At 68.4% G+C, this 14,322-nt stretch overlaps 1 protein-coding gene across 7 annotated transcripts in view; it reads right to left on the bottom strand.

Moving 5' to 3' along the window:
* The window catches only part of SARDH (sarcosine dehydrogenase), a 49,113-nt gene that overhangs the window by 18,909 nt on the left and 15,882 nt on the right, over positions 1–14,322 (bottom strand). For 5 of the 7 annotated variants that reach the window (XM_036218199.1, XM_036218198.1, XM_036218202.1 and 2 more), the window contains exons 9-15: positions 12,001–12,087; positions 11,745–11,835; positions 9,268–9,409; positions 8,404–8,487; positions 6,120–6,233; positions 1,081–1,219; positions 762–875 (exon numbers count right to left, since the gene is read on the bottom strand). In XM_036218199.1, the coding sequence (XP_036074092.1) occupies positions 762–875; positions 1,081–1,219; positions 6,120–6,233; positions 8,404–8,487; positions 9,268–9,409; positions 11,745–11,835; positions 12,001–12,087 (771 nt within the window). Of the gene's footprint in view, positions 1–761; positions 876–1,080; positions 1,220–4,441; positions 5,693–5,725; positions 6,234–8,403; positions 8,488–9,267; positions 9,410–11,744; positions 11,836–12,000; positions 12,088–14,322 lie in introns of those variants that run through there. The other 2 variants (XM_036218200.1, XM_036218203.1) reach the window with 2 other exon arrangements.

A 14,322-nucleotide genomic window follows, 5' to 3' on the forward strand; every position in this document is an offset into this window, starting at 1 on the left:
TCCCAGCAGCACGGAGCCAGGCCCAGAGCGGGGGCCGCCATGCTTTCCGAATAGGCTGCCGGTGACCCGCGCCCTGGACGGCACCGCTCAGCAGTGCAGGGAGCTACAGGCAACGCCTCTTCCCTCTGCTGAAGCAGCCTCTCGGGGCCGACGATGGGTCCCTTCCTGGAGAAAGAGAACGCTCCTCACCCTGTGGACCTCAGCCAGCCTCCTTCCCCAGCACGGGGTCCCGGGGCTGAGATCGGACTGCCCCAGTACGAACCACGGGTAGGACCGGGGCTGGGGGTGACAGGAGACAAGTCTGGCTCAGGACAGCAGTCAGCGCGGTGAGGAGTGGGCGCCGAGCGGCCGGGCGCCAGGGGCATGCAGGCGGGAGCCAGGGGGCCAGCCAGGGATCGGCTTGGGCACCAGGCCGGGTACCCTCTCGGCACGTGCCGGCTGCGGCTGGGCGTACGTGGGAGCTCGGGCAGGAGGGGGCGGCCTCCTCCTGCTGCTGGTGGCAAGCGCGACCTCGTCCTTGGCCCTCTCTGTTCTGGGCGGGGGAGCGGATCATACCCACACGGTGGCCGCTCCAAAACGCCGCGGCGCGGGCAGGTGTAAAGACAGAGCCGCCGGGGGCTCCCGGCCCCAGCCTCGCCGCCCGAACGGAGCCCGGGTTCAGGCTGCAGCGAGCCCCCTGGTCCCCGGGCCCGGCCGCGGCGGGCGCCAGGTGGCCGCAGAGCGGCCTGCGCCCCCCCACCCCGTCCAGGGGCCCTGCTCACCTTCAAAGGCGGGGGCCAGCGGGGAGCCGCGGGGGCCGGGGGCCAGGCGGCTGACGGTCAGGTCGCTTTCCGTGCCTCCCCGGTGGTTCAGCATGCAGGTGTACACGGTCGACCCTGGGGCGGAGGGACGGGGGCGTGTGAGCCGCCCGGAGAGCCCCCCGTCCCAGCGAGGCCCCCGCGACCGAGCGACGCGGCGGGGCGTGGGCCGGCGGCCCCGCACGGCCACCCCGCCCGCCCGCCCCCACCACGCGGAGGAGCGTTCAGGGGCAGCATCCACACCCCGTTCCGCCCGGGGCTCCCCCCGGCCCAGGCCTCGTACCTGGGGGGCGGCTGACGTCGGCGGAGAACAGCCAGTCGGCGGCCTTGCTCGCGTCCTCGCCCACCAGGTAGAACTTGCCGAAGTAGGACATGTCGAACACGGCGGCGGCACCTCTGCAGGCCAGGCACTCCTGCTTGATCTGGAAGGTTCCGGGGGCGGGTGCCACGGCGGCTCTGAGGCGGGCCTCCCCGCCGCCGCCAGGCACCGGGGCTCCCAGCCCCCTGGCGCTGAGCCTCCCCCCCGCCCCTCCAGCTCGGGAGTGCCATGCCATCCTTCTCAAGCACGGGGGACGTCCCCAAGGTGGGTCGTAAGTCATAAAACAAAACGCGACACATTCGGAACGATTCAAGTCACACAGGTTGTGTTATGTGACCACGACGCAATTAAATTAGAAAGCGAGCGAAATTGGAGAATTCCCAGGTAAATGAGATTGAACAACACGTGCCTAACGGATCAGCAAAATCACGAGGGGAATCGGGAAACGTGGATATCGGAGAAGATGCTCTCGAAGCGGCGACCTGACCTTCCACTCTGAGGAGCTGGAAGACAGAACGAAACCCGACGCGAGCAGAGGAAAGCAATGCTAAACGTGAGAAAGGAGATAAATAAAACGGAGAAGAGAAAAAGAAGAGAGAAGATCAGCAACAGCAAAGTTGGTGAACCGTCAGCTAGACCGAGAAAGGAAAAGGAGAGAAGGCTGAGAAAAAGAGGGGGCGCCTCCATTCACCCCCATAAACAAACCAGGCGACAGGGAACACTGTGGGCAGCTGTCTGCCAACGAATCAGACGCAAAATGGACAAATGCCTAGAAAGACCAATTGCTGAAACTGACCGATGAAGAAACAGAAAATCTGAATAGATTTATAACAAACAAACAGACAAACGACAAGATCGAATCGGCCCTTCGAAATTCCGGGCAGAGAAAAGCCCGGGCGCAGACGGCTTCACTGGCGATTTTCACAAAACATTCAGAGAATTCATCCCACTTCCTCACGCCTCTTTCAAGAAAAGGAAGCGTAAAAAAAAAAAATGCCTCCCCGCTCATCCCGCGAGGCCAGCGTCACGCCTGGTGTCCGTACCGGAGTGCGAGGACGCACAGCCTCAACGAAAACCAAATCCGGCGACGTGGTACGAGGGTCACACGCCACCCTCAGGTGGGATCCGCCCCGGAATGAGAGGCGGCTTGGGCAACATCCCAAAGTCCGTTGCCGTAACGCGCCATGTCACTGGAACAAAGGAGGAAGCCATACAGTCACCGCGAGAGATGCAGGAGGCGTGTTTGAGGGGGAAAAAAAATCCAACACCTGTCGCGACAAAAACGCCAAGTCGGCGAGGGACGAAAGGGAACTCCCTCAGCCTGACGGAGAGCTGGCACCGTCCTCACCGGGGGAGACTGAACGCCCCACTCCGAGCCCCAGAGCAAGACGGTGCCGTCCGCTCCGGTACCTTCCGCTCGGCTTCTCCTGGAGCCCCAGCCGGGGTCGCTCGGCAAGGAGGAGGCGTGAACGGCATCCCGCTGGGAGAGGGAGAAATAAAACCACCTCTGTTTGCAGACGGTGTGGCCCTGCATAGAGAAAACCCTAAAAAACCACTGAAAAACCTATTGCGACTAAAGAAAATTGTTCACCAAAGTGACAGGATACGGGGTCAATACACGACAGACAAATACACACTGTCGTAATTCTACGTACTGGCAATGAACGAAACGAATAAGATTAAGAAAATAATTCCGTTACACACCGAGAAGAGTTTTTAAATGCCTATGGATAAATTTAACAACAGAAGTGCAAAACTCACACTCTAGAAGCGAGGAAATGTTTTTGAAAGAAATTACAGAAGACCTAAATAAAGGAAAAAGACACCCCGCATTTACGAAACGCAGACTTACGATTAGGGTGACGGCACTCACTCCCCAGACTGACCGACAGGTTCAACACAATCTCTGTCAAAATCCCAGCCGGGTTCTTGGCAGAAATTGACAAGATGATCCGAAAATTCATATGGAGACGCAAGGGGCCCAGAAAACTCAAATCAATCATTCGAATGAAGAATGAACATGGAGGACCCACGTTTCCTGATCTCAAACTTACTCTAGAACCGCAGCGATCCAGCCTGCGTGGTGTAACCTCCGGGCAGACGCACGAGCAGCAGAACAGAACTCGGGGTCCAGAAGTCGGCCTGCGCATTTACGACTTTCCACGAGAGTACCAAGGCGAACCCATGGGGGACGGGACGGCCGTCCACAAATGGTGCTGGGGCCCTTGGGGACCCACCTGCTGAAGAATGAGCCGGAGCCCTTCCTCGCACCGCACACGAAACGTACTCAAAACGCACCGTGCGCCAAAGCACCAGAGCTGAAACTGCAAAGCTCTTGGAGGAAAATCGAGGAGACACTCTCTGAGGCCTTGGGCCAGGGAACACCCTCGAAACACGACACCGAGAGAGCCGGGACCGAAGGAAAGGACATCGGTCTACGCCCTCGAAACAAGAGCTTCGGTGCCGCCGCCACCGAGGAAGTGAGGGACGGCCACGGAACGGGAGGAAATACCTTCCAACCTCAAAGCCGATGAGGGACTTGTACCCGGAATACACCGAGAACTCTCGCGACCCAACAGAAAGACAAACAACCCCGTTTAAAAACGAGCAAAGTATGCGCGGAGACGTGTCTCCAAAGAAGACACACAAATGGCCCCTGAGCCCCACAGAGAGATGCGCAGAGCCACTAGTCATGAGGGAAATGCACCCCCAAACCACGCGGGCACCACGTCGCCCCGACCGGGACGGCTGGAACCGGACGACGGCGGGCGTCGGGGAGGACGTGGGGCCGTCGGCGCCCAGCGCGCGGCCGCTCGGGAGAACGGCCGGCAGGTCCTCAAAACGCCGAAGTCACCACGCGACCCGGCGAGTCCACCGCCAGGCGTCCGCCCACGAGACGTGAGCACGCGCGTCCACGCGAACCCTGGACGTGCGCGTCCACGACGGCGTTATTTACAGCCGCCAAAAGGTGGAAACGGCCCCGACAACCACCCGCAGGCGAGTGGATCCGGAAGCCGTGCGGCCGCGGGAAGGGAGCTGCTCGGCACGAGAGCGAAGCCCGGGGACGGACGTTATCGCGTCCGGAAAGGAACCAGCCTCGGAGCCCGCGGCACCGACGCCTCTGCCTCTGCCGTGAGTGCTCGGACAGCAGCTCAGCGAGGCGGGCGTGGACCGGGCGTGGCCCGGGGCGGGGCGGGTGAGGCCCGGCTGCTCGGGCACGGGGCTCCTTCCCGGGGGATGAAGGTATTTTACGCGCGGAGGTGCTGGCCCAGCTCTGTGGGTGCGAATCGCACGCCCGGAACGGACGGGCTGCATGAGAATTCTATCTCGAAAAGCTGATTTTTTTTTTTTTTTTTTTTTTTTTAGGAAAAGAGCAGAAGCCTCCTCCCCACTCAGCGCACGCGAACGCCCGGCCGCGGCTTCGAGGCCGCCCGGCGCCTGCCCTTCTCGTCTGCTCGTTCCTCCTCTCAGGCGCGCTCCGCCTGCGCTCTGAAGGCTTCTCCCACCCGCGGCACAGACACGCGGCCTCGGGAGAGCACAGCACTGAGCACGCGCGTTGGGGCCTGGGCCTCGGCCTCCCCTCCCGCCCGTGGCGCGGTGGCTCTCGGCAGCCTGGCGCCCGGGGGCCCGGGGCGGGTGGACACAGGGGAAGGCAGAGCCGCTCAGCCACGCCTGTCTGGCCGCGAGCCACCCGCAGCAGGGACCGTGCGCGTCTGCTCCCGGCTCTGCACTCGGAGGCGGAGGCGGTGTGTGGGTGCCCCGCGGGTGTGGCGGCCAGGGGGTTTATACCGGGGACAGGGACCAGCACCACAGATCGGGCTCCCCCTGGGCAGTGGGGGGCTGGGGGTGTCATTGAACAGCCCCCCTGCGCCGGCTCAGGCCGGCGCCCCCACACGCAGCACCCTTGGGGGCGCCCTCCATCGGCGGGGGACGGCGGCTCCCCTGCGCACGCGGCTGGGTGTGGACCGAGGCCCCGCACCAGCGCCCGAGCGGACGCTCGTCTGCCCGGGCCCAGGAAGCTGCCAACGCGGAGAACAAGTGTGAGTTTCGCACTCGGCGGACGTGCGCATGTTCACGGGGCCCAACGCGGCCGCGAAGCCAAGTTGGCGTCTGCTCCGAGCTCCCACGTCCTCGCGGGCCAGAACGCCCCCGAAGCGGCAGGTGCGGGGGTGCCAGACAGAGCCCTGTCACTCCCCCGACAGGCAGCCCGGGCCCCCCAAGCTCCAGGCGCACGCTCCTCCCGCCGCGCTGAGAACCCCCCACCCCAAGGCCTTTAACAGGGCTTCACCACCAGAGCCGGCTTCGGGAGAAGCGAGTCAGCGACAGGTCCTGCCCTTGGGGACGCGGAATCCGTGAGTCCCGGTGCCAAACGAGACTGAGCGCCTTCTCAAAAGCATTAGTGCTTCGAGGTGCGACAGGGGTGTGTTGAACCCAGCGCAGGGCGCTTCTGAGCGAGGCCCCGCGTGCCTGGGGGGCAGCAGGCCCAGGAAGCAGGCTGTCCCCGCGAGAGACCCCCTTCGAGGATGCTTCCCAGGCCGCCTGGGCTCCGGGGACCCCCGGGCTCCAGCCCCGGCTCGGCTGCCGCGCAGACACGGGGGTGGGACGTCTCTCCGGAAGCCTCGCCGCTCGGCCCCGTGTGCGGACACAGCGGCGTTCCGCCCGACGACCCTTGACCGAGGGCAAAGAAGCCGGCTCTGAGCTCTCCACACTGCTGCCTGTGAGAACATCCCCGGGTGGCGCCAACGTGGGGGGCAGGCCCGGCCCCCAAGACCTCGCCGCCTCCACCCCCGGCGGGAGTGCGGAGCCAGGCGCTCGGGCGAGGGGCAGCGAGCCGCCCCGCCCCTCCAGCTCCGCCGGCCACTTCCGGAGCGAGAGGGACGGCGAGGAGGCCCCGGGCCACGGACCCTGCCCCGGCCCGGTCTCTCTGCTGGTCCCCGGGCTCTGGAGGGCTGCAGAGCGGGCGCCGCGCTGGGCCGGGGGAGGGGGCGGACGCGGCCACTGACCACGTTGTGGTGGGGCGGGAAGTCGAAGGTGTGCTCGTCGGCCAGCAGCTTGCCGTAGGCGTGGTCCTGGTGCGCCTGGTTCCCGTAAGCCCCGTAGTAGTCGTAAGGGAGAACCTGGGAGAGGGGGCGCCAGCGTCACCGTCACCAGGCACCCCCGCGCCCCCCGCCCCCCGCGGACATGGCTCCCTGGGCCCTGAGCTGGTCCGGGCAGAGACCGAGACAGCAAGGCAGGCCTGGCCTGCCCGCCCCAAGCTCCCCGCAGCCCGAGCGGGCCGTGGACGCTGGCGGGGTTGGGGGGTCCAGGCACTCCATAAACAGCCACACAAATGACACCTCGGTCACCGTGGCGGCGGGGGGTCTGAGAGCCGATGCGCTGAGCCGGTTGGGGGCCCGGGAGGATTGGGAAGGAACTGGGTGCCCTTGACGTGTGGGGAGACGGGGGGCCGGGGTGGGCTGACAGGGACCTCGGAGCCAAGCGGGACAAGGCCCGGGCCGGGCTGGCCGGAAGGGGGCGACGGAGCAGGGGGGGCCGCAGGTGCTGCCGCCGTGGTGACCCGGGGCCAGGCCCTGCTCCAAGCGCCCTCTCTCCCACGGAGGGGTCCTGCCCACGGACGAGGAAACCGAGGCACAGAGATGAAGAACGTGCCCCGGGTCGCACGAGGGCCTGACGTAGCCCAGCATGACCCCGGGGGGCAGGCGGGCCCCAGGGGCTGGTTCCTCGGCCGCCCCTCGCCTTGGCCTCTCCTGGCCCGTCCAGCCGCGCTCAGAGACGCCCACAGCCCCCCGGCGGCGTGGCACCCCGCTCCCAACTGGGCCGGCCCGGCTGTTCATGCCTCCCCTCCGCCTGCTCATGTCCCGCCCAGTCTCCTGCTTTTCCCGGAGAAGAGCAGACAGGGGTTCGGGCTGGGCCGGGCCACTCCGCTCCCCAGTGCCCACTCAAGCCCCGGCCCCCGGGGGCCTCTTCACTGGAGGCTCTGAAGGGGCTTGTCTCCCTGGCCCGACAGGGTGCAGCTCCCGTGGGCCCCTGCGGCCCCGGACGGCCATCCCGCTGGGTGTCAGGGACTCGGAGCCACCTAGCCACCCAGCGCCCTGGGCTCCCAAGGTGGCTCCCGGGCAGCGGTGCCAGGCCTGACCACTTTGGGTCCTGGTGTGTCCCCAGGGCCCCTCCCGTCTCCTCTTGCCTGGGTTTCTGGGAAAAGAGACTTCCAGAAACAGAGCCAGCCGGGATACAGTGGGCTCTGTGTCCTCCCTGCCTGCCAGTCCTGTCCCAGGGCCCCCCAGCCCCTCAGCCTCGAGGGGACGGCTGCTCCACCTGATGGTCTTGGGGAGCCCCGCCTCCTCCATTCTCCCGGGGGACCCTCGTCCAGCGGGTTGCACCCCAGGGAGGCTCTGGGCTCCTGCGCTGGGGGCGTGGGTCCCTGCAGACCAGCAGGAGAGGTGACGATGGCCCGGGAGCAGAGGCCGCTCGGGAGCCCTGGCTCCCATCTCCCCTGACAACGGCCTGGCACGCTCCTTGGGATGTGGGTTGCTATGGAGATGGAGGATGGGCTGGCTGGAAGGGGACTGGCAAATATAGCAACAGGAAAGAGATTTTAATTTGTACAAATGAGGATCAAAACACTACCCCGTGCTCGGGCTTAAAGCATCACGTTGCCTGCTCCCGAGGACCCAGCCCGAGGGGCTCGCAGGAGGGTGGCTCTGATTCTCCTCTCTGAAGAAGGCCTGGGCCCCTGGGAGGCACTGGGGGTGCTGGGGACCCCCCAGGAGGACACCCGGCGACCAGGATGCTACTGTGAAATCCTAACTTACAAACGAACACACAGAATGTATAATTTTGTGCTAAATCCTCCCACTCACGTAAACCAACAGTTGCAGTTGCCCAAAATACATGAACGAAACTATGAGAAGACGCTCTAATGTCTCCTGCAAACAGGGGGGGCGCAGTGTGCCGCCTGCTCCCCGTGGAACTCCAGCTTCCCCGGGGGCCCATTCGGACGATGGAAGCCTGGCCACCCTGTGGGCGGTGAGCAACACCCGTGTGGACTCTGCAGAGGGGGCGCCGTGCGCTCACGGGCAGGTCGGCGGGCCTGGCTTCCCGCGTGCAGGATGACTCACCGGCCCCGCCACCCGCCCCGCCGCCCGCCCCGCCGCCTGCCCCGCTGCAGGGCCGGTCGGCCGACGTTCAACATTCGCTGACGCCAGCAGGAGGCGCAGCGCCTGGGGCGGGTGGCGATGGGCTGAGGAGGGACCCGGAGGCGGGTGGGGGGCGCGGGGGGCTACTCACCGGAGCGGTGCCTTCGGGGGTGAACCACCCCGGTCGCTCCCAGCCGTGCCGCTCCTGGAACATGCAGCCTTGTGCGAGGAGCTCCTGGGTGTGGGGAGGACGGGCACCCTGCATGCCGGGCCGGACAGCCCCGTGCAGGGCCGAGAGCGGCTGAGCCCGCCACTTACACCCGAGGGAGCAGAGGGCAAAGGGGCCCTGGAGCTCCGAACCGGGGCCCGAGGCCAGGCCCCCACCCCAGAGCCCCCCACCCCGCCCAGGAACGCCGTCTCTAGAACTACCTCCTGGCAGGGACCCGGTCGTTCACGTGGGAGCCCGAACCCCAGTGCGGCCCGTGAGGAGCGAACAGGGAAGAACGGTGTCCCAAGGGCGGGGTCCTGATCCCTCAGGGAGAGGCGGAGCCCACAGGGCTCTCTGCCACCACGTGCACAGAGCGAGGGGCGTCTCAGAGCCCTGACAGGCCCTCGCGAGGAGCCAGCACCGGCCTGGACCCCCCGCCTCCAGAACCGTGGGGAGCAATGCGGCCCAAGCCCCCGTCTGGCGTTTGGTGACGGCGGCAGAGCCGACCCGTGCGCTGGGGGACCCGGCAGGCCCGACGGTAGGCGCGCCGTCCGCCCGGGGACGTGCAGGCAGCACCGGAGAGCGGGCCGGGCCGGGCCGGGCCGGGCAGGCGAGGGGCGGGTGCCGCACAGCCGCCCCGGCGCCTGCCGCTCAGAAGCCCCGCTGCCGGCATCGGGGGAGGCCCAGGGGTGCGCTCGGAGCACCCTGCCAGCGGGCGCCCGGGGGCGAACGGGCCGCCTCAGCGCCTCAGCCGCCCCCCGTCGTGCCAGGGCGGCTGGAGTCGGCGGCGCCCGCCGGGAGCGGCACCTGGTGCAGGGGGCCCGTCCTCATGCTGCGGCCGGCCAGGGGCTCGTCGTGCGGGAAGACCACGGCGTAGTTCCTGGCGTAGGACTCGTGGCTGCGCTCGCGCACCCAGCGCTGGTGGCCCGTGAGCGAGCAGTGGAAGCGCCTGGCACAGACGGGGGGCCGGTCACCGTCCCACGGGCCTGCGGGGCGAGGACCGGCCGCGGCCCCTGCGCACGGTGGACGCTCGCCCCTCCACCCCGCTCCTCCCCGGGGCTCTCCGCCTCCCCTGGGGGCCGCGGCAGCCCCCGGCCCTGGCGAGCTCAGCCTCCGGGCCTGCAAGCCCCCCACATGCACGGCGCCCCCTCCAGCTGCAGGGCTGGGGTCACACGCCTGGCCCCCCTGTGCCGGGGGCCCTGCAGACCCCAGCTCATCCCTTCCTTCCCTCTCCACCCCAAAGGCCACCTCCTCCCCAGCTCTGTCCTCACTGGCTCCTGTCCTGAGTTTGCACACAGTTCTAGCGAGCGCGATTCTCCATCGGTCCAGGGAGCGGAACAGCCTCAAGGCCGCGTAACCGACACTGTCACCAGAACCGCGGCTGCGCAGTGCCGGCCGAGCACGGCCCGCGGGAACCTCCCTGCTGCTCGTGTGTGAGGCCCACATCTGGCCGTCACAGCACAGGGACCCCGACAGGTGGGTGCTGGGCTACCCCGAGCCAGCGGCTGTAGGAGCAGCAGCGAGGGAGCCAGGCCGGGGATCTCAGGGGGGCCCGGGCAGCAGCGGGGTACAGGGCGGACTGCAGGAGTGGAGTCCACGCCATGGTCAGACTCAGCCCTGGGCCCCAGGAGCCCCAGTGGCTCTCCGGGAATGGCATGAGGTGGCCTCAGCCGCTTGGAGAGTTCGCATCCCGGGGGAGGGGGTTCGGGGGGCTCTTTCACTTCCTCAGGCCCCGTGGGTGGTGGGGACTGAGGAGGGATACAGACGAGGGAGCTGGGCCGGGGGGCCCTCCACCGCCAGACACCCCGCTGCCCTACGAACGTCTGTGGGTGTCAGGGGCGTGGCCCAGCCCCGCGGGAGCACGGCCAGGGCTCCGCAGGGGGACGGACCTGGCGGCCGGCAGAGGGGCAGCGGGGCCGGCAGCCGGGGCCGGGGCCGAGCCGCCCTCCTCACCTAAATGAGGGCTGAGTCCCCCACGAAGACCTGCAAGCAGCAGCCCGCGCTCGGGGCCCTGCCCACGCCAGGCGCCAGGTGACGCGTCCACACACGGGAGCCTCACGCGCACTCTGCCCATTTCACAGACCCAGAGGGGAGGACGGGCGTGACCCCCAGTCTGTCCGACTGGCACCCAAGCCTCGCCCCCAGGGGGCGCAGCCGAGAGCCGGGCCCCTCCCCACTCCGCTGGCCACGGCGACTCCAGGCGAGTCGCCGCCCATTGGCACCTCCCGTCTGCTCTGTGCAGCAGGAGCAGCTGGGGCTGGCCGGCCCTCAAGGCCCCTTGCAGCTTTATCATTCTGGAACATTCCTCTCTTGGGAGAACATGCGGGTGCAGCCCCAGGCAGACTCCCAGGCAGCCGCACAGCAGACCTCACTGTGCCAGGCTCCGCAGAGGGGGTGGCCACAGGGGCATCTCTGTGCCCGTCCGTCTGCCCCTGTGGGGGCCAGACATCCCCCTCGGGGGGCGTGATGTCCTCTTCAGGCCAGGAAGGGGTGAGCTTAGCAGGGGATCGGGGCACCCTGAGCTGGACTCGCCCCCCCCAAACCTCCAGCCGCAGCTGGGGTCTCCCAGCAGAGAGGGTCGGACACCCACGGGGGCCCCGCCAAGCCATTGCCTCAGAAGTGCCACCTGGGGACGCGCCCCCGGCCCCCTGCCCCCCGCCCTCCGGACCTGCCTGGGCTGCACCGCCGGCCCCGGCCTGACCGGCAGAGAACAGCGGGGCCGGAGGACGCCTCGCGGCCCCAACACCAGCACCCCCCGCCTGGGCTCGGCTGACTCGCCGTCTGTGTGCAGACCTGCTGCCCAGGGCGCCACCTGCACGGGCCCCCTCGCCCCCCCCCCAGCACGCGCGCCCCTGGGGGACGCTGCCCGACACTGGTGTGGCACATTCCGGTCACCCTGGCCCTGAGCGGTGCGGCCGCATCACGCCCGCCCGGCCGCAGCCGCCGCACACACGCTAATCACAGGTCCATCCTCGCAGCTCGGCCCCGCCGCCCAGGCCTCGGCCGCCCCGTCTGCCGGGCGGGAGGACCCGGTCCCACCGCCGACCGGCGCTGTCGGTCAGTCAGGCGGGACGTGAGGGCCAGCGGTCCCGGAGACGGCACGGCACTGCCCCCTGCCGGCAGCCTCCCTCCCCGCTCCTCGCTGCCGCCTCTTCCAAGAAGCCCTCTGAATTTCAGGGGAGGCCCCTTGTTAAACAGCCCTCGCTATCCACCCCACCCGCCCGATGCCGGGGACGCCCCTGCCTGCGGGCTCCGGCGCCCGCTCACCTGACCCGCCTGCTCACCTGATGTCGTAGCTGTACATGTCCTTCTCCGGCCGCCCGTGGACGACCCAGTGGGCCAGCTCCTGGCCACAGCCACCGCCCAACATCATCCCTGCAGGGGTGCGGCCATCGGTCTGTAAGCCCCTCGCCCCGGCTCAGCGCCCCTCCCATCCCTATGGGCAGCATCCCCCCCAGCCCGGAACCCCGCGCCTGGGGTGCGGCGTGCCTTCTGAGGGGCCCTCCCCCCTCCCGTGGCCTCTCCTGCCTCCTCACCCACCTGCACTGTTGAAGCCACAGCCCAGGAAGAATCCGCGGAGCTCGGGCGCCTCCCCCATCAGGGGCTTGTGGTCGGGCGTGAAGGACTCTGAAGGGAAGAGTGAAGGCCGGGGCTCCCTCCAGGCGCGCACGCCTGGGGCGGCCTCTCCCCAGAGGGCGGTCTCCGAGGCGGGGGGGGGGGTCCGCACGCGCCTCCTCCGTCCAGACCTCCCCCGCTCTCGAGACCCAGCGCAGGGCTGCTTCCTCCAGGGAGCCTCCCTGGTCGCTTCTGCCACATGCCCCCGAGCTCCTTGGCATTTCAGGGTCCGCCTTGCGGGGTCCAGGGGTGCCTCGCGGCCACGGCCATCCCCAAGTCCCCATCGCGGCGTGTGCCCCCCGCCCACAGCACCAACCACTCTCGCCCACTGGACCGTGAGCACCAGGCGGGCACGGACGGGGCTTTGCTCGCTGCCCTGTCCACGGCCCAGCACAGGGCCCAGCGAAGGTAGGTGCTCGATGAACGAACGAACGATCCTAAGTCCTTCGGGAAAGGGGGACAGGCCCCCCGCCTCTGTGGCCGGCGTGCCTCAGGCAGGGGCCAGGACGTGGGGGGAGAGGGACCCTCAGGCATCGCTATCCACGGCCGGACTTGGCAGCCACAGTCCTGGGATCCGACCCCACTTTGCCCCACCCTGGCCGTGTGACCTCGGACAAGTGGCTTCACCTCTCCGAGCCTTAGCTCCCTCATATGTAAAACTGCGATCAGCTCACAGGACCGTGACTTATTCTCACTGCAGATATCTGGAGCCCGCCCGTGCGTGGCCGGGGCTCGGCCCCGGGCGTCAGTGTGGGACGAGTCCCACCCGGCCGGCGGAGCCGGCACGAACCGAGTGCGGCAGAGCGTGAACATGCAGAGGAGGGGGGACAGGGGTCCCCAGGGGCCGCAGGGCTGGCGGGCCCTCACGGGCCTTTCCGGCACGGTGCTGCCCCCAGGCTTCCGATGAGGAAATTGTGTGGCTTTCAGTCTGACTGACCCCAGGTCACCCTGTAAGCGAGCCGTGGACCCGGGACCGCTGGTCAGGGCTGCCAGCCTCCCAGCCCGAGTCCTTCTCCTCTGGGACCGAGCTCGGTCCTGTTGCCTGGGGTGATTGGGGGGGCAGCGTCCGAGCCGAAGGAGGCCCCAGGCCTGGGGAACCCAGGGAGGCTTCTGAGCAGCAGGAAAGGGGGGCCCCTGGAGGGCAGAAGCTGTGGCAGTCCCCGGGTTCCTGGGGGGAGGCCAGGGCGCCTCAGGGAGATGGCGGGACGGGAAGGGGAGGCCAGGCCGCGGCCCTGTTCGGGGATGACCCGGAGAGCATTTCGGGAGAGCTGGGGCCGTTTCCAGGGAGGCCGGAAGCTCTGCACAGCCTCAGAGGGCATCTGAGGGGAGAGCCAGGGCAGCGTTTCAGGGGACAAGGGTCTCTCGACTGCTTAACAAATGACTCAAGACAGAGCAACATGAGGACGCAGGCCGCTGGGGACCTCCAGGCCGGGTAGACAGACTCCGACCTCCCGACCCCAGACCGCTGGCCCTCCTCCCCCGGCCCGCTTCCCCGAAGTCAGGGGCCTGGGACTTCCCTGTCCGGTCCGGAGGCCAACGGCCCTTGACCGTGCTTGTCCTGCTGGCCAGGAGACGCGCCGATCTCCCCAGACGCCTCGCCCACGGCTGGGGGGTCAGACGCAAGATGTGCTCATGGCAGCGGGGCTCTGTGGGGCGAGGGCGCCCCAGCCTCGTGACGGTGAGACGGCTGCCGGGGCTGCCTGTGGCCGGGTCATCGGCCCACTCCCACGCCCTGCTCCCGAGCCCAGCGCTCCGGGGGGCTGCCGTCCTGCCCCCTGCGGCTGCCGCGCACCCCACGCGCCTCTCCCGAGGACGTCGGCTTCCTCACGAGCCTGGGCAGGCGGCCGCGTTGACACCCGGCGTGCCATGACGGAGCGGGCTGGGCATCAGGGCCCCCACCCCGGGGATCCCCCCACCCCCAGCTGCCCTGGCCCGCTCCGCACTCCCTGCGCAGCCTGTGGATATGTGGCCCCCCCCCCGGCTGAGAGGGGCCCGTCACCCCCTTCGGAGACAAGGCCACTGAGCCACAAGGGCCTCAGAGCCTCCGACGTTGCTGTTCGGACAACGCGGTACTGGAAGCTCTGTCCACGGCCGGCCTCGCCCTGCTCGCCTGGGGCGAGGATGGAAGAGGAGTCGCGTGTGCCAGGGACGAGGGGCACAGACCCTGCTGGAACCGCGGCGGGGGGCGGGGGGCGTCCGGCACACACGGCCTGTGCCCCACCTGGAACGCTCGCCCTCCAGGCCGGC

The sequence above is a fragment of the Rousettus aegyptiacus genome, unplaced genomic scaffold (genome assembly GCF_014176215.1).
Source record: "Rousettus aegyptiacus isolate mRouAeg1 unplaced genomic scaffold, mRouAeg1.p scaffold_m13_p_3, whole genome shotgun sequence".
NCBI lineage: Eukaryota > Metazoa > Chordata > Mammalia > Chiroptera > Pteropodidae > Rousettus > Rousettus aegyptiacus.